Genomic DNA, 19,790 nt, shown 5'->3' with positions numbered 1-19,790 from the left:
CCTGCTCTGTTGTCTGAAAAAAGAAAAAATCTCTTAATCTACATGTTAAACCTGGGAACCTGGGAAAATGGAACCAGGTTCTAATTTAGATGATTCTTCTATGAATAAGCATTGGGGATTTACCGGAATTTGAGCTCCAAGTTTTATCACATCTGTGTTCTCCCTGTGGTGCTAGACAGAAGAGCTGATGCAGAGATCAGCATTTAACCAGGGCACATGCAGTTAATGCATTGTAGCCAGCTGATCAGGGGCATAATTACAAAAGACAGGATACTTACAGGAGGCCCAGTGATGCTTCTTTATAATGGAAGCAGCCATTTGGAAACCCTTGTCTGAAAAATGTTATATGGCAGACTTTGCCCATATCCTTCAGAAGGTTCCAAGTCCTTTTGGGAGGTATTATTGGCTCCCTCCATAAACATCACTGGAATCTCCACTCACTCCCCATATAAAAGACTGGGCTAGCTCTGATGCACAGAGAAGTGTCTCTCAGTGTGTGTGTGTGTAAAACATCAGTTGTCATCAAGTTGATTTCAACTCGTGTATCAAAGTAGGACTGCATTCCATGGGCATTCAATGGCTGTAATCTTCTGGAAGTAGATGACCATGACTTCCTTCTGAGGTGCCTCTGAGTGGATTCGAACCACTAGTACCTGAAAGCTTAAATATTTGCACTACCCTATCTAAAAAGGGACTGCAAACCCTGGTAGCATAGCGGCTAAGAGCTACTGCTGCTAACCAGAAGATTGGCAGTTTGAATCCATCAGGTGCTCCTTGGAAACCCTATGAGGCAGTTCTACTCTGTTCTGTAGGGTCACTGTGAGTCAGAATCGACTCGACAGCAATAGATTTCGTGTTTGTTTTGTTTTTTTAATCTAGGGACTGGATGGATGGCAGACAGGGTACACTGTGTGTATGTGCATGCATGTGCAGGATAACAATTCTTCAGTCTAACATTAGTTTTTTTGTTTGTTTTAATAAAAAATGTGGATGGTTCCTATTTGGACTATTATTTAGATAATGCAACCCTGAAATGTAGGTTATTCAGCACTGGTCCTAATCTTACCTAATCTTCTAAAGAAACAATCAAGTGATGATCTAGCTTCACTAAGTTCTAGCCCTTACCCTTTATTAACCCTTTTAAGCTCCATTTTTTTAGTGTTTTGCATTTTTTGATGATGGCATGCATTTTCATTCATGGAATGCATGCTTTCTAATTGAGTTTAAATTTTTAGTCGGTAATATGGATTTTAAAAATTTCATATGTACATACATTTTCCCACAAACCATTGGTGGTAGTCTCATGCAATGTTTAGTGGGCTCTGTCTGTCCCAAGGGTCTTTGGAGGATGGCACCTTCCATTTTGTTACATTGGTTTTCCAAACACACACATACAAAAACTCAAACCCATCAGGACTCCCTAATTATCACACAGGAAACCACAAATATGCTTACAAGGAGCAAAAGCTTGACCTAATCACACTTCCTGGATGTACTGCCTCATGCCTAAGGCTTCTACGTTAGTGAATTTTCACCAAAGAACATTTCTTTCATTTTTTACCATTATACAACCCCCCACTGGAGGGCAGCATATACTTTTAGTGAGATAAGTAGTCTCCCAAGAAACTTGAAAACTCGAAAATGCTTTTGGGTGCATTCTGTCCCAAGAAGCATAAAACAGTTTAATTAGCTCCAAAAGAAATACTTCCATGAGGTACCTTAGGTTGTGTTCTCCCAGAAACAGGCTATAAGACAAGGATTTGAGTGTAAGTAGTTTATTTAGGTAGTGATCCAAAGAAGCTCCAGGAGTGGAGTGAAGAAGACAGACAGGAAAGGTGATCCAATCTAACAGAATGTGGAAATTATCAAATAATATAATTAATTAATATTACACACAAGTAAAATTTTGCCAAAGGTAATTCAAAAACAGTTGCAGCAGTATATTGACGGGAACTGCCGGAAATTCAAGCCGGATTCAGAAGAGTATGTGGAATGAGGGATATCATTGCTGATGTCAGATGCATCTTTGCCTGTGTTATACTGACTACGCAAAGGCATTCAGCTGTGTGAATCATAACAAATTATAGGTAACATTGTGAAGAGTGGAAATTCCAGAACATTTGAGTTCATGCAGAACCTGTACATAGACCAAGAGGCAGTCGTTCAAACACAACAAGGGGATACTATGTGGTTTAAAATCAAGAAAGGTGTGCATCAGGGTTGTATGCTTTCACCATACTTATTCAACATATGGATATACGCTGAGCAAATAATCCGAGAAGCTGGACTGTATGAGGAAGAATGCAGCATGGGGATTAGAGGAAGACTCACTCATTGACAACATATGATATGCAGATGACATGACCTTTCTTGCTGAAAACGAAGAGGACTTGAAGCACTTACTGACAAAGATCAAAGACTACAGCCTACAGTATAGATTACATCTCAACATAAAGAAAACAAAAATCCTCACATTTGGACCAATAAGCAACATCATGTTAAATGGAGAAAAGATTGAAGTTGTCAGAAATTTCATTTAACTTGGATCCACAATCACCACCCATGGAAGCAGCAGTCAAGAAATCAAACAACAGATTGCATTGGGCAAATATGCTGCAAAAGACCTCTTAAAAAAAACAAAGAAGTCACCTTGAGGACTAAGGTAGGCCTGACCCAAGCCATGGTATTTTCAATTGCGTCATATGCAAGCAAAAGCTGGGCACTGAATAAGGAAGACTGGAGAAGAATTGATGCCTTTGAGTTAAGGTGTTGGCAAAGAATATAGAATATACCACAGACTGCCAGAAGAACAAACAAATCTGTCTTGGAAGAAGTACAACAAGAATGCTCCTTAGAAGCAAGGATGGTGAGACTTCATCTCGTGTACTTTGGACATATTTTGAGAAGCAACCAGTCTCTGAAGAAGGACATCATGCTTGGTAGAGGATCAGCAAAAGAGAGGAAAACCCTTGATGAGATGAACTGACACAGTAGCTGCAACAATGGGCTCAGACATAACAAGGATTATGAGAATGGCGCAGGACTGGGCAGTGTTTCCTTCTGCTGTACACAGGGTCGCTACGAGTCGGAGCCAACTCGACAGCACCTAACAACACCTTCAGATAAGGAAAGGGAAGCAGGGATTGTAATAAAATGGACAATATTTGCATCTCCAGGTGAACTTGAGTTTATTTTCTTTTAATAGACAATGAGAGCTAGACTACTGACAGCGTTTCTCTTTTTGCCTTTACTGCCAGGAAACTCAAAATCAGAGACATTGAGGTCGATCATTTGGTGTGACACAACAGTTGAAGCTGAATTTAATTCTCCCACTCCACCTCCTTTTGATTGTCCTTGATCTGCTCCCAAATGACTTTTTTCTTTTCATTGTTACTATTTATACCTTGTTTGCTTTCAGAAATGGTTTCAGGTGATTTACAAAATTGTGCATAAAAACCATACACGTCTTTTTTCAAGTTTTATGTTAATGAAATATTTATGGTAGCCAGACAGATGCCTCTGCAAAAAACTAAGTCAAGGTACTATTCTGTCTCTTTAATAGGAGCTGGGTTTCAGAGCTGTGAGATTTTCTGAGCATCCCAGTGAGGGAAACAGATCCAAAGTCAACAAAGTTCATTACCTCATTATCTAGCCGGTGGGGGTTGAATGGGTGTTAATCTCAGTTCTTAGCATACTCTTGGTATCCACTCATTCTCACTTGTCACCAAAATCAAGGAAACAGTTTGTGACAGAATTTCTGCTCTGTTTGCAAAAGGCATTAACTTCTCACTGAGGCTTTGTTCGATCTGGAAGCCTGGCTTAGCACAAGACCAACACTCAGAGACAGCCTGGATGCCTCTCATCTGTTTCTTGGTTTTTTCTGTTCAGCTTATATTTGAGTTTGGTGGCAAATATCTCTTACTCCCACAAAGGTCTTCACCAAGCAGGAATAATGACATCGACTGGTGATGTAATACCCACTGAAAACTCTTTTTATCCTTTTCCAGCCAATGGCACTCTGTCCCCTGATGTTTTCCAGCCCTCTGTGGGTGTGAATGAGACAGTATCCATGTGAAATTATGCTTGGATTGCACACACTGCTATTTATTCATCTGGCAGCAATTTGGAGGCTGAGACTCACAATTAGCTATTTGATCTTAATCAGTATTGTCCTTGGCCGCTGGTACACTGTGTTTTTCGGATACCACTTTGCCGGTGTTTGGTTGGCCTATTTAATCACACAGTTGAAACTGCCTGTGCTTAAAAGACAGGTCAACTTTAAAACATCTTCAGAAAATCTTGGTCATTTCGCTTCTTGTATGAAATCAACCTGACATGTCCCCATTTGATAGAGTAGGTGGGTAGCCCATCTAACTAAAAACAACGTAGCTGTCCTCTACCTAGAGGATCTGTTTGGTAAAGTCTTCGTGGGGCTTGTACAAATCTCAGAAGGTTTGAAGTCAGCTCCTGGAGTGGGGGAGACAGCAACTCTAAACTATTGGTGAAAATGTCCCCAGTGATATTCGTATTCAATTTTTCAAACTGTAAGAATGCTCACCATGAAAATGCCTGAACTGGGCAAATCTCTTCTGTTTAGCCTTGAGGATGAAGACAATGACCTTGTAGGAGAGTCCTGAACTGCTGAGCACATCCAAGTCCTGCCCAGTGCACCTGGTATACAAGAAGCTCTCAGTAACTGTCATCACCATTACCAAACATCCCACCAGAAAAAGTTGTAGCCAGGGAGTATATTGCATGCTAGAAAAGGGCTAAGATTGGGCTTTTTCATGGTATTGCCAATCAGAAGGGAAAAAATACGCTGAATGGCCCTGGTTATTTCCCCAGTGCCTGGTACCTAATGGATACTCAAAAATGTTTGACTGGGTGAATCTGTAAAGTGGGAACAGCAATAGTACCTATCCCATGGGGGTTCTGTCACAATTAAATAAGGCAATCTCACATAAAGCATAGACCCCGAAATTAAGAATTTAGATAATAATAACTGTTGTTTTTATTGCTGTTCTTATTCATGTTCTTGTTTTTAATACAGGGATGCCAACCAACAAGGATGCCTTGTGTTTTACAAAGAGGAAGCTTTCATCTTCTGAAGCAGAGTGAGGGACGGGTAGGAGATGCTCCACCATGGCAGGAGTCTTTAAGGCAGAAATGGTGGCTCCGTGGCCTTTGTCACGGGCTGAGTCAGGGTCCCTGGTGGCCTGAAGTTAATTCTGCTGTGCGCTCGCTGATCTCCTCTTTGCATCCTCCTCCTCCTTTCCTCAGTGGGCAGATGGCCCATCCCAGCTCTAATGGATTGCTTCTTAGAACCAAAATAAGTCTGCCTCTTGCGTTAAGCCCTACCTCAGTGACCTCATCTGCCAAAGCAAAAGGCACGAAGGCCTTGACAAGGAGCAGACAAGAAGAAAAGCAATTGCAAAAAAAATGGCAGGTCTGGCCCTTTCCACATTGATGGACACCCCATTCCAAGCACTTGGAGAAAATCAGGCTGGAGAATTATCTACATAGCCTCACCTGTACTCCTGCTATTTGACTGGAATGCTCTCCATACTAAAATAATTGCTGATTAGCAAAATGTACCCCTTATATGGTAATCCCCAAGCACCTTAACCCTGAATGAGGTATGGGAATGCTTTGGTTAAGAGGCCACAGGGGCCATGGAGCCCAGAAGAGTTAATGATGAGACATCATTTGGTCTGTGTAGACTTGGACTCACTCAACAACGAATGATCCAAATGAAAAGGAAACTTCCTTTGAATTTAAAACAACAAAACAGCCTTTTGATAACTATACAAGGGCAACTTCTACTGTGTTCAGTGACAGCTTTTGCTTTTTGGATCTAAGTGTGAATGGAATAGCATCTCTCTGAATATAACAAGAAGGATGTCAGAGTTTTATGTCCATGTTAGAGAGGGAGAGTAGATGGGAACCTCAGGTGATGTGTAGGAAGTTAGCAGCTCACTAATTAATGAAACTGCTCAGTAAACATCTTCCTGGGGCTCCCCAATCTCTGAAGGCTCTGGAAGTAATAACTATGGATTCCCTGGATTTATTTTCCATGGAATTATCCCTCTTGCCTGTATAAGAAGTCAAGCCAGATCACTGACACTCTCCTTTCCTCCCTATTTCTCTATAAAATACCTATGTGATACTCTGGAACCCCAGTCTTCCAAATGACCACCATGGGACTGATACACAGCCCATTATGTGTTAAATGAATGGCTGTTGAAACTCCATGAAAAAAAGGAAGTCTGACCACCTAACACAATGCTTTGGGCAACTGACACCGGAGTGTTCCAATCTAGTTCCTTCCCCATATTACTCCAAATATCATCTCTAGCAGCTCCATATCCAGGCTGCCCTGGCTACAAAGGCTCCCCATTCATGATACCCGATATGTGAGTCTTCTCTTGGGATCTAGGATTCATTTAGGACAATGATATGGGCATCATTACTTATCCTTTAAATCCAGATCTTTCCTGCCTATATGCAGGTTTGGTGGTAACGATACTTAGTGTCCAACGGTGGTTCGGAAAGGTCAGTTTGCAGAGAAAACGTAAGAGGTCTAGAAGCATTTTCTTACATACTGGGACCCTGAGAAAGGTTTACTATAATCATCTAATTTGTAGCAACCAGTTTGTTGCCCTAATCCTTATTCCGAGAGTCCCTGCTTTCTGCCAAACTTTTGAATGGCCATAACATAGAGCTGAAACTAGTAATATGACTAACCACTCCTATTACTCAACTTGGTACTCTATGTGGGTCATTTCATTCAATTCCACAAACACCCTGAGAGGTATCTGGTACTTATAAGTGGAGAAACTGAGGTTCATAGGAGTTAAATGGATTGCTCCAGGTCATTTGGCTGATAAATTGCAAACCCAGAGCCAAACAAGGTCTTTCCAACCATAACTCTTTAACCCGATGTATCATCGTACTATGAACAAAGATGCACCTGTCTTCCAAGTACTAAAGATAAGATGGGCCTTTAAAACTGTGAAAAAGTCTGTAAATAATTCCATTTTTAAAAATACCTCACCTGAGAGATCTTAGAACAATCTGCATGAATCCCACTGAGCCTGCAGCATATTATTTTTCCACCTATGATGGGAGAGATGATTGCTACCCACTGGGCGTCTCCGCAAATTCCCACTGCATCAGCGTTAATGTGTCCGTGAAAAACCCTAAAATCTTAATCACTTTATTCTGATGGGCAATGCGAGTTTCCCCTTTAAAGCTGAAGTATAAAGTGTGCCTCTCATCCTGGGCTCTTTTCTTCCCAGTCCTTGGGACAGGCCAGTGGGAAAACTTCAGATGCTCCAAAACCCAAATGAATCCAGAGTCACCATTTTTCTTTAATTGGTGGAAGCTGTTTTGTTTTGTTCAAAAGCACGTCAGAGCCCGCAGTGTGAGCATTGTGCCCCCAAGGTTTAGCCTGTTTCATCGTCCTTCATTAGGATGCACGGGGGGAACCCCAGCGTCGTCAACTGGGCCAGAGGAACAAAAGCAACATGGAAACTGGAGCAGGGCAATGAATCCCTTGCTCTCCACTTGTTCAAAACAAGATTGTGACCATTTACTCGAGAACTTATTTTGTCGTCGTATTCCATACAAAGAAACAGGAAACTTCAGAGAAAAAAAGGGGCCCCATTTTCTTACATGGTGGGCCAGAGAGGCTGGGGGTCAATGAAGGTGCTGGCAGGAGGTTAGGTTGGCCCCAAAGCTGAGGAGGGGGCCCACTCCCCTTGTTCCACTCCCAGAGAAGGTTACCCGGTAGCAGGGGAAAGTTTCTCTTCTTTGGGAAACAACATAGGGTAGGAGAGGCCTGGGAATAGAGGCGCTTGAAGACTTCACTATGTGGGACTCAACCAGCGGGCGACTGGAATGAGGCCAAACCTGCGCTGGACTGTTTCACGTTCTTTACTGACTACCCCACAAAGTCTGAACGAGAAACCTCTCTTCAGACCCATGGCACTCCTCTGAAAATAAATCCACGTCCAGGTTAACAAGGACAGATACTAGTTTCTGAATGCAGGTCCTAATTCATATTTTGAGGGCTGGTGTTTATAATGGCTCATCTTGCAAACTGGTAAAGCCTTTTGGCGACTGCTTTGGCAATAGCTCTCAAACATTTAAATATGTGTACCCTTTGGACTAACTGTTCAACATCTACGAATTTATTTTTCAAAAATCTCTTCTCATTGCTGTCGAGTCAATTCAGACTCATTGAGACCCTATAGGACAAAGTAGAACTGCCCCATAGGGTTTCCAAGGATGTATTCTTTACAGAAGCAGACTGCCAGGTCTTTTCTCCCATAGAGCAGCTGGTAGGTTTAAACCACTGACTTTTTAGTTAGCAGCCAAGCACTTAATCACTGTGACATCAAGGGTCCTCCTACAAAAATCTCTACATATGTACAAAGAAATATATTAACTGCAATACTCCTTGTAATAGTAAAAAATTAAAAACAATATAAAGTCCATCTTAAACAGTATTCTACATACTACTTTGGTGAGTAGCATCTGGGGTCTTAAAAGTTTGTGAGTAGCCATCTAAGGTACAACTATTGGTCTCTTTCCAAACAGAACAAAGAGGAGTGAAGAAAACTAAAGACTCAAGGAAGCAATTAGTCCAAAGGACTGATGGACCACAGGAACCACAGCCTCCACTAGCCCGAGACCAGAAGAACTAGATGGTGCCACTCTACCACTACTGATGGCTTTGACCAGGATCATAGTCGAAGGTCCCAGCTAGAGTGGCAAAAAATGTGGAACAAAAGTCAAATTCATAAAAAATACCAGACTTACTGGTCCAATAGAGACTGGAGGAACCCTCGAGACTGTGGCCCTTAGACACCCTTCTAACTTGAAACTGAAGCCACTACCAGAGATAAACTTTCACCCAAATAATAGGCCTATAAAATAAACAGTAACACCCATAAGGAAAGCACTTCTTAGAACAATCATCTATATGAGACCAAAAGGGCAACATATGCCCAAAAACAAATATGAGAAGGCAGGAAAGGGCAGGAAAAACAAGATGAATGGAAACTGGGAGCTCAGGGTAGTAACAGGGAGAGTGCTGACACGTTGCGGGGATTGCAACCAATGCCACAGAACGATTCATATATGTTATTGATTGGGAAACTAACTTGCTCTATAAACCTTTACCTAGAGCACAATAAAGTGTTCAAAAAAAAGTCCATCTTAAGAGACTGAATAAATACATGACTGTACATACATCCACACTTCGCAATCATTTTTTCAAATGAGGAAGACCTACCTGCATTGATATGGAAAAATATCCATGACATTGGTATTGAAAATAACAAACTGAAATATAGTGTCCAGCAGTGATTCGAAAAGGTCAGTTCACACAGACAACTTAAGAAGCCTCGGAAGCATTTTCTTAAACCCTGGGACCTTGAGAAAGGTTTGCTATAATCATCTAATTTGTAAAACTAGTGTTGTGGCCTTAACCCCTTATCCATACAGTCCCCTGACTTCCTGTCAAGTTTTTGAATGGCCATAACATGGGGCCAATTTTTAATCCACTTTTGCTTGAAACAGGGTTTCTCAACCTCAGTACTACTGACATTTTGGACCTCATGATTCTTTATTATAGTGGGCTGTTCCATGCACTGTAGCATGTTTAGCAGCATCCCTAGGCTATACCCACTAGATGCCAGCATCATCTCCTCCTCCCCCATAATGACAACAAAAATGTCTCTAGACATTGCCAAATGTCCCCTAGAGGCCAAAATCACCCCTACCACCACTGAGAACCACTGGTTTAAAATAATGACATATAGATAACTCCAGTTTGCACATCATAGAAAAAAGAAGTCTTGAATGAAACACACCAAGTTGTTAACAGCAGTTCCACTGGGAACCAGGATTGGTCAGGAAAAACAATGTTCTCTTTATTTTATACACCTCTGCACTGTTTATTTTTTACAAATATATATTCTGTAATTAAGTAAAAATCTATTTCTATTCCACTTCCACTTATAGACACATACATATACAAAGAAAATAAAGAGAATAGCTAGTATCAAAGACAATCAGTCATGACTCTCTTTGGAAGGGACAAACAGACCTTACCTGGGAAGGGAAGTCTTTTGAGATGACTCCCTAGCGAGACACGATGCTAACCAGAGTTCATGGATCAGTTGTCTGAGGTGTCACCAAGCCACGTGGCAAGAACTGTATCTGAGGGATTGCGAAGCAAGTGGGAAATGTGGAATTCTAGCCTCTGGTTTTGGATTTGATGGGGACCAGTCTCTTGCACCCTTCTGCTTCATTTCCTGCATCTGCAAAATGAGCAATCTACCTTTCCACAGATCCCCTGGGCGATACAAGCACTTAGAGCACTCAGCTGCTGACAGGAAGACTGGAGATGCAAGTCCACCCCCAGGAGAAAGTACCGGTGACCTACTTCTGAAAAATCAGCCACTGAAAACCTAACGGAGCACAGTTATGCTCCGACACACGTGGGGTCTCCATGAGTCAGTGTCGTCTTGATGGCGACTGGTACAGGCCTGACTTTCCACAAAGACTTTGTGAGGGTAGACCATTAAAGTGCCATCTGTGAAGTAATATCCCCTCGTCAGATTTGGTAATACAGAAATAAATGATAAAATTCTCACTAATACTGGATTTTATGCTTTTGAAGCTATTTTTTAACCAGTGCCTTGTCCAATTTGGGCATTTAAGCATTTGGGGAATACCAGAATGCTTGTGTTTCTTCATAGTTTTGAAGAATTCTCTCCAGGAATATTTTTCTAGTTTGTTCATTGATATATACTCATGAGGAAAACAATAAAGCAAATCTCTTTTCTGTTTGTTTTTCTAACAGACTATTCTAGAAAAACGGTATTTTGCTTCAGCCAATTTTTGTGATGCTTCCCCCTACTGAGTTATTTGGAACCTGTGCCAAAATTCCTGAGGGAAAAACAAACCTGAATCTTATAGCCAAACAATAAAACATACATTCGCCCTGTATTTATGCTAGCAAATGGCATATCAGATATCCGCTGCCAATATCTTTACCCAGTTACAACCACGTTGTACTGTGGGAATTGTGGTTTGGGAACATTTTGAAAACGGACAAGAGAGAATGCTCTTGCCATTCTATGTCTGTGTTTTAAAGTGATTTGAGACAGTTTGTGAATCAAGTTGTGACTAAGTTCATAATGACTTACTTTACATTCCTTTTTCATTACAGGTCCCCCCCACCCCCACCCCCACCCCCCAGATAGAATAACAATGAAGTCTGAATTTTTGGCTGGCAAGCTACCCATAAATATTTCCATCACAATTTTTGGACCAGTTTAGACCAATTTCCTCCCCTCTCCCCATCCCTCCAGCTTTGACTCAGTTTCTTAAAGGCATTTGGCTTATTTGGTGATATTTTACCTTTCTGCAATTTTGCCTTTTTTTTTTTTAAATCAAAGCTCTAATATTGTTCAGTTGATCAAGAAATTAAAGTCTTTCCTTCTCCCCCCCCCCCCCCCATTTCCATCTCTGAATCTGCAGAGATTTGCTCAGGATTTGCCATTATTAAGACTCTAGAATCATGCTACATGCAAATTCTTGAAACAAAGAAAAAGCAATATTTTTCTGCTCTGCCTTGCACACAATACAGCAGACTCAAACAAGGCAAGAACTATGAAGCAGAACATCATTTTCTAAGTATCTGGTTATTATGGATTGAATTGAATCTCCCTAAAATATGTGTTGAATTCTTGGTCCTTCTACCGGTGGATGTGATCCTATTTGGGAATAGAGCTTTTCTTTTGTTATGTTAATGACATCATACCAGTGCAGGGTGGATGCTAAACCTGATCACTTCTGAGTTAGAACCAGAATAGATACAGAGACACAAATAGGGAAGACAGACACCATGTGAGTATTGTCTGCAAGCCAAAGAATGCCAAGGAACCAAGAAACCCCTGGGGCTACTGACAAGGAAGGAATCTACATGGCCAAGACCCTAACTTGGACTTTTAACCTCCATGACTGTAAGAAAATAAAGGTCTCTTCTTTAAAGCCACCCAACTTGTATTACAGCAGCACTAGGTAACTAAGACAGTGCCAAATGTGGTGCTTAGCGCATAAGTAGAGCATAAACGACAGCTACCATCTGTCAACACCCGCCCCCCAACATACACTATGTACATAAACAAACGGACGAATTCTCTCTAGGTCAGAACTCTAGGCAGATCTTGGCATGGATAGGGAGTTCAAACTCTAAGCTTAGAAGAGTTTATGACGGTGCTTTTCCACTGTTGATCTTTTCTCAGTGTATTTGAGCTTTGGATAATCTCTGAGGCCATTGAGGGTATATCTTTTGAGAAGTATTTGCATCATGTGAGAGCTGAAAGCATCAGTCAGCAAACCTAGGCGATTCCAGACAACGTGATGCAGAGGCAGCCCTGCCCTCCTGAAAACCACTCAATGGGAGAGTCCACGCTATACGCCATCTTGGATGGCCCTCCTTGACACCAAGGCAACAAAAGACCCTGTAAGCTTCCAAAGCCTTCTCCATGCCAGCCCTAAGTGACACCTTAACTTCCATTCTGGAGGAATACTCACGATTTTCACAGTGCTGCCCGGTGTAGCCTGCCAAGCAGGCACACCTGTAAGATCCAGCTTTGTCAGGGAGGCACGTGCCATCATGGAAACAAGGAGATGAAGAACAGGCTGTAAGAGAAAAGGCAAGTTCCCTCAGTGCCACTGAGCAGTCGAGTCAGTATTTTTAAGCCTGGAGTCTTTTACTTGTCTATGAAAGTTTTCTTGTATTTTTCACTCATCTTACTAAATTCATGTTACAATCATTTGGGAATGCCTAAACCAAGGGGCCACTGGTGATTCAGGGGTATAATTCTGGCCTTCCATGCAGGAGGCGTGGTTTCGATTGCTGGCCAACGCACCTCAGGCACAGCTACCACCTGTCAGTAGAAGTTTGCGTGTCGCTCTGATGCTGAGCAGGTTTATAACACCATTGCTCAGGACCTGATCCGCTGAGGATCCAAAGTTAGTGCTCTGAACCATGAAAGGCCTCGTAGTGAGAGCTCCAGAGTCAGACTGCTTTTGTACAAACGCTTGGTTCCACCCCTCATTGCTGTGTCATCTGGGGGAAATTACCCAATCTTTCTGTGCTTCAGTTACCACACCTGTAAAAGGGGAATAATAATTTCTATTTCTGGTACTGGATGGGCCTTTCTGAAACACACCTTGCCATTTCTCTCTTATTTTCAATATGTAGGTTGCTTCTGGGAGCCCAGCATGCTAGGTTTTAATGAGCCCAAGCAGGGAGAAAGGGAGTTACACAGAAGGAGATATTTGCCTGGAACACAGCCATAAGTGCTATACTGATCTCCATGGCTTTTACCTGTTATCTCCTCAAAAATGGCATGGAAGCCATCAAAGTTCTTGGAGCCATCAGAATGAAAGAGGATGTGCAGTGCAGGGCCCGTGCTCCGGATAGGAGCTGGCCGTTCGTTGCCACAGAAACGCTTGATGATCTGGCCGTCACTGTTGTCCCCATCACGGACCTCAACATAGTCATACTGGCACATATAGTCAAATTCCAGGCTCAACATAACAAACCTGCAGGTAGAAATGGTACAGAAGGAAACAGGTGAGCGTTGGTGAGTCCAAAGACCCATCGACATGTTCAAAGCCAGATGATGAGCAAGTCATGGGAAAGGATGGGGCAGTTGGCCTGATCTGGTTTAAAAAATGGTCCTGGACAGCTTGAGTTCAGATGAATTTTACTGGAGGGGTATGTGTATATGTACTGGATGCACGTGTGTGCACATGCACACCCAGGTGGAGAGGGGGTCCCATATTCCATTCAGAGAATCTTTGCACATGCTGGCCCTTCTTCCAAGTTCACTTTCCTCCCAACCTGCATGGCTGGGTCCTTCCCATCCTTCAGGCATCAGCTTAAATATCCCCTCCTCAAACAGGCTTCCTGACCACTCCTTCTAGGGGGTCCCCTGTTTTCCTCACAGTGTTGACACAAATTTTAACTTATCATCTTGATCTTGTTGACTTGTTTTTTGCCTGTATCTTCCATTACATTGTAAGTTCCTTGAAGACAGGGTGAAAATCTAACTGCCTTGTTCCACCATTGTTTGCATTAAAAAAAAAAAAAAACCATTGCCATCGAATCGATTCCGACTCATAGCGACTCTATAGGACAGAGTAGAACTGCCCAATAGAGTTTTCCAAGGAGTGCCTGGTGGATTTGAACTGCCAACCTTTTGGTTAGCAGCCATAGAACCTAACCACTACACCACCAGGGTTTCATTGTTTGTGTGGTGCCTAGCAAATATTGTTGAATAAATGACTGAATGAATACTATAATTTTATTCTTGGAAAATGGGAAAAGCACCTATTGCTTTGCAAGGCTAAGTAATGGGGCAGAAAAGTTCTGTACACTCTTTTCTGCTTGAAGGATCAGAAGGTAATTATCTTTTGGGTAACAATAATTCTCACCCCAAAGGGTTGACAAAGTAGCACCATATCAGAATCTCGGGGTTGTGCGAGATCTGGGAAATCTGTGCTTATCTAAAGGGGTCTTGGATTTGAAAACTTTGGGATACATCAGTTCAGAAAAGCAGAAAGTATGGTTTTGGGGGCAGAGATTTCAATGAAGACATGGAGTCAGCCATGTGAAGGTCAGGGAGAAGAGTAGTCCAAGCAGGGGAATCTGTAAATGCAAAGGCCCTGAGGCAGCAATGAGCTTGGCGTGTTTGAGGAACTGAAACAAGGTCAGGGAATCTGGAGGGTGGTGGATAAGGGCAGGAATGGTATGAGAAGAGGGGAATAAGGAGAGCAGGAACCTGATTCTGCACGGTCAGGAGTTCAGATTTTAGTCCAAGTCCCATAGGAAACCACTGGAAGGTTTCAACAAGGGAATAATGACTTAAGATTTTAAAGGATCACTCTAGCTACTCGGAGAAGATAAAATCACAGAGCTGGCAAGAGTGGAGACAGGGAAGATGCGTACAAGGCCACGGCAGAACCCAGGTAAGAGATGGAGGTGGTTTGAAATAGAATGATGGCAGTGGAGATGGAAAAGTACAGATGGCCTAGGATTATTTTAAATGCTTCAGAGTGTTCCCATCATTATTATCACCCCTGGCCAAGAGGGCCAGATTCCCTGGGGTCCTTTCCTGGACAGGTGATGTGCTTCTCAAACCTTCTACCATTTTCTTTTTTCTTTTTTTTTTTTTTTTTGCATCCTGGATCTTGATGAAGCTCTGTCAAAGGCCCTGAGAGGTCCATTCAGAGGCCCCTGAGCCCCCAAAGGACCCTGAATTGCTGAAATATTAGCATGCAGCATAGAGCACCTACCCTTATCATCCCTAGAAGACCCAGCCTCAAGCCCAGTAAGCAGAACAATGTGGCTCCTCACTTACTGCTTGAACTAGATATCCTCTAGGAAAGTCCAATTAATGAGCCTCATTCCCAACCCCAGGTCCCATGAGTGGGAAAACCAGCTACCAAGGGTCAGTTTTGACTGGGAGGATTGGAATGAACCTGTTTTATAATGGATCCTTCCAATGCAGGTTGCTTTCCTGGAGGACAGCATGCCATTTGAGGAGCCGTCTGGTACGTGACAACCTCCAGATGCATTAATCCATGCAGAGAATACTCATTGAAAGCTTGTTTATGCTTTAGAAGATTACACATGTCCATCACTACCACTCTCCCCACTGGTTAGAAAAGGGAAGAGCTAAGTGGGCAATATTCCTAGAAACCTCAAGGATGAGTGGGCCACTCTGCTTCCCTAGAGAGAAAAAAAAGAGCTGTTTGCCAGGAGAGAGGCGATACACTGGAGCCACAAATCCTTTCAACATTTATTCATGCAAGTATTTATTGAGCATCTATGGAAGACATCATGTTCGGCAAGGTAGAGGGTCAGTGAAAACAAAGGAACCCTTCAATTACATGGATTGACACAATTTAGCTGCAACAATGGATTCAAACATAAATGATCCTGAAGATGGGGCAGGACTGAGCAACATTTTGTCCTGCTGAACATAAGGTCACCATGAGTCGGAGCTGACTCAATGGCAACTAACAACAACAACAACAACAATGGCATACCTTGCACCGTTCCAAGCACTAGGATGCAGCAATGAATAGTTCTCATAAAAACAAGACTCTTCTGATATTTATCAATAATTACAATGGAACAGTGTCTATAATTTGGACTGCTGTATAAATTAAACATTTGCTGAGGACTCTAAAACACCATAAGAAGAAATGGTTTATATTTTCTACACAAGTGAGAGAATTGGTTTATTTGTTGTAAGAGTGGATATCATTTTCTGAGAGTAGCAATTAAAAGATCTATAATAAGCATAAACCCAAATCTAGACTACAAATTCCTTGAAGGCTATACTTGTGCTTTTATTTCTTCACATATCTCCCATGGATCCCAGTCTAATGTTGGGCGAATAGGAAGACTTGTGTTAAATATTTGTAGATAAATAGATGGCTCTCAGTATTTTGCTTTGTTGGTATTATCCTTGGGTCAAGAACATTTGAGCCTTCAGTGTTGCAGACGGTAAATGACAAGGATTTAATTGGCTGTAGTTTTAATCAGGGCTTCCATCAACGAATCATTGAGAAGTAAAGAAAAGGGCTCCCAGACACTTTTTCTGCTTTTAAGAATAAAGTCCTTATGGCTAGCCCTTGATCACTAGGATCCAGGGCCCTCAATCCCATTACTGTGTTTCCTTCTAACTTCAGCCCCTTACCTTAGTTGGTATTATTCTGGCCCCAGCCACTTACCTTAGTTGGATGTTATTCTAGCCCCAGCCCCTTACCTTAGTTGGATGTTAAACCCAGGTTTGGCATGAATGGTCCATTCGCAGTGAGCATTTAGGGGGTAGCTCTCCAGCAAAATCTGACCTTTTGGGACTCGCAGAACCTGGCCACATCCTGAGAAGAGAAGACAAGATTGGAACATGGAGACTGGAGTTAACAGGAAAGAAGAGAAGGTCTCAGAAAGCCTTTGAGCTCATCCAATACCCCTAGAACAAAATGAAGAAGGAAAGTAATGTTTTTCAAGTACTTGACATTGTGATAGGCTATTTTCATAGGTTAATGTATTTAATCCACCCAGCAGCTTGGGAAGGGAAGTAGTATTATCAAAGTTTTCCAACTGGGAAAACAGATCATCAGAGAGTTGAATAAATAACTTGTCCAGCTACTAAGTGACAGAGGAGAGATTCAAACTGAGCTGTTTCTGAATGTGAAATCCAAGTCACTGTATCATCCTGCCTCTCCAAGACTACCCAATGCCAGCCTGCTGCCTCCACCTTAGAGGGCTCAGAAAGTAGCCTACACTGCCCTCTCACCCCATAGCTCTGCTCTGGGGAACACTGTAGTCTTTGTTAGAAGTCTAAATCTTCATAAGACCCTTTGCTCTGTGTTCTCTGTATACCATCTACCCCACAAATATACCCCCAAAGCACCTCTTTGCTGTGACTCCCAATATCCAGGTAGAAATTTTATATATTTGTTCTATGAACAATTATATAATAAGTGCCTCTTTAATGCATGACACTGGTAGGGAGAGGTTATTCCCAACTAATTGGGGTAGAATTACAATTTTTATATTTTTTTTATAGATTCCAACCTCTTTTTTTCAAATAAACTCTTATGAAAACCATCAATAAAAAAAAAAGAAATATGGATCAAAGAAGGGCTCAAGGTTAAAGCAGAAGCAGGGGCCCAAAGCCTTCCATTCAACCTCATTCTCACCTTGGTCCCCTGAGGCACCCTCAAGGAATTCCTAAGATCTGAAAATGCCTGATCTGGGAAGTCTTCAAATTATATCATAGCTTCTAGTTTTAAGCCAAACACAAGTATGCAAGATGAACTCTTTTACAAAAGAGTATGGAAAAATGTCTTGATGTGGCTTGTAGAAAAAAATTAGTTTTAATCATGTAAATAAATGATACTCTATGCCAGGGATTGGCAAACTATAATTCATAGGCCAAATGTGGCCCACTGTTTGTTTTTTAAATAAAGCTTTATTAGAACACAACCACGTCTATTCATTTCTGCAGTGTCCATAGCTGCTTTCACGCCATAACAGCAGCTGAGTAGTTGTGACAGAGACCATACAGCTTGCAAAGCCTAAAATATTCACCATCTGGCCTTTTCAGAAAAAGTTTGTTGACCCTGTTCTATACAGAAATTCAGTTTGGCATCATAAACTCTGGAAATGCTGTTATATTCAATTAACTCTGGAAAAAGTATAAAACCCTATAGGATGGCAGGATCATGGCAGAAATATTTCTACAATGTTAGGAAACAAGCTCAAACTCCACTTTTGACAAGCCGTCAGATCTGAGGCTTGTTATTTTTGCTTAAATTACTGCTGGGTTGTACAATTCGTCTCTCCACTAAGATTTTTATTGTTGTTGCTGTGCTTTACCCATGGGAAGCATCATCCATTATTTTCCATTTGGGGCTCTTGCCTAGCCCTATTCTCCAACATCTTTCTCTCTGGAATCCTAGGCTCCTTGTCCATTCTTGTCCACCAACATTCTATTCTTGACACAGAAGCCAAAGCCACCTTTTAAATAAATAAATTAGATCACATTTAAAAAAAAAAAGTTGCTATCAAGCCAACTCTGATTCACAGTGACCTTCACGTGTGCCAGAGTGGAAATGTGCTCCACAGGGCTTTCAATGGCTGATGTTTCAGAAGATGGCCAGACCTTTCTTCAAAGGCAACTCTAGGTAGACTCAAAATGCTAACTTTCTGGTTAGCAGCCAAGCATATTAACCATCTGCACAACCCAGGGACTCCTTGATCCCACTACTCCCTTGATTAAGGCCGTCTAATGCAAATGCCTTTCTATGATCTTCAAGGCCCTGTCTCATCTGCCCAGATCTACCCTCTGCCTGATTGCCACTGATCTGCTTGTTCATTCTGTTCCAGTTCTGTTCCCAACACCAGGCCTTGCACTTGCTGTTTCCTTAACTTAGAAGGCTCGATTGCTCCACATCTCCAGGAGGCTAGCTCCCTCCTTTGGGAATTAAGCTCAACTGCCACTTTCAAAGAGGCTCTCCTTGACCATCCAACTAAAGTCACCCCTCACATTTCCACAGTCACTGTCATTACTCTGTTTAATTTTCTTCCTAAACTTATCACCATTTGAAATTATCTAGCTTACTTGCTTCTACCACTCATCTGTCAGTTTGTCGTACTGTGGTGGCTTGCATGTTATTGTGATACTGGAAGCTATGTCACTGGTATTTCAAATACCAGCAGGGTCACCCATGATGAATAGGTTTCAGTGGAGCTTCCAGACTAAGACAGACTAGGAAGAAAGGTCTGGTGATCTGCTTCCAAAAATTAGTCAATGAAAATTTTGTAGTCACGATAGAACGTTGTCCGACTTGCTGCAGACACATTATCAGGAAAGGTCAATCACTAGAGGAAGATACCATGTTTGATGAAGTAGAGGACCAGTGAGGGTGAGGGAGACTCTTGGTGAGACAGATTGGCACAATAGCCCAAATGGTGGACTTAAACATGCTGGCAATCATGAAGATGATATAGGAACAGGCAACATTTTGTTCATTATACACAGGGTCACTGTGAGTCGGAGTCGACTCAAAAGCAGCTATCTATCTGTCTGTCTTAGTCATCTAGTGCTGCTATAACAGAAATAGCACAAGTGGATGACTTCAACAAAGAGAAGTCCATTGTCTCACAATCCAGTAGGCTGGAA

At 42.0% G+C, this 19,790-nt stretch overlaps 1 protein-coding gene across 1 annotated transcript in view; it reads right to left on the bottom strand.

Moving 5' to 3' along the window:
* PAMR1 (peptidase domain containing associated with muscle regeneration 1) overlaps nucleotides 1–19,790 on the bottom strand; it is a 94,887-nt gene that overhangs the window by 26,706 nt on the left and 48,391 nt on the right. The window contains exons 4-6 of the mRNA XM_003412280.4: nucleotides 16,866–16,980; nucleotides 13,412–13,629; nucleotides 12,613–12,720 (exon numbers count right to left, since the gene is read on the bottom strand). Coding sequence (XP_003412328.1) covers nucleotides 12,613–12,720; nucleotides 13,412–13,629; nucleotides 16,866–16,980 — 441 coding nt within the window. The remainder of the gene's footprint in view (nucleotides 1–12,612; nucleotides 12,721–13,411; nucleotides 13,630–16,865; nucleotides 16,981–19,790) is intronic.

This window comes from Loxodonta africana, chromosome 7, assembly GCF_030014295.1.
Source record: "Loxodonta africana isolate mLoxAfr1 chromosome 7, mLoxAfr1.hap2, whole genome shotgun sequence".
NCBI lineage: Eukaryota > Metazoa > Chordata > Mammalia > Proboscidea > Elephantidae > Loxodonta > Loxodonta africana.
Note: the sequence above shows the minus strand (reverse complement) of the source record. Positions and strands in the feature narration are given on the sequence as shown.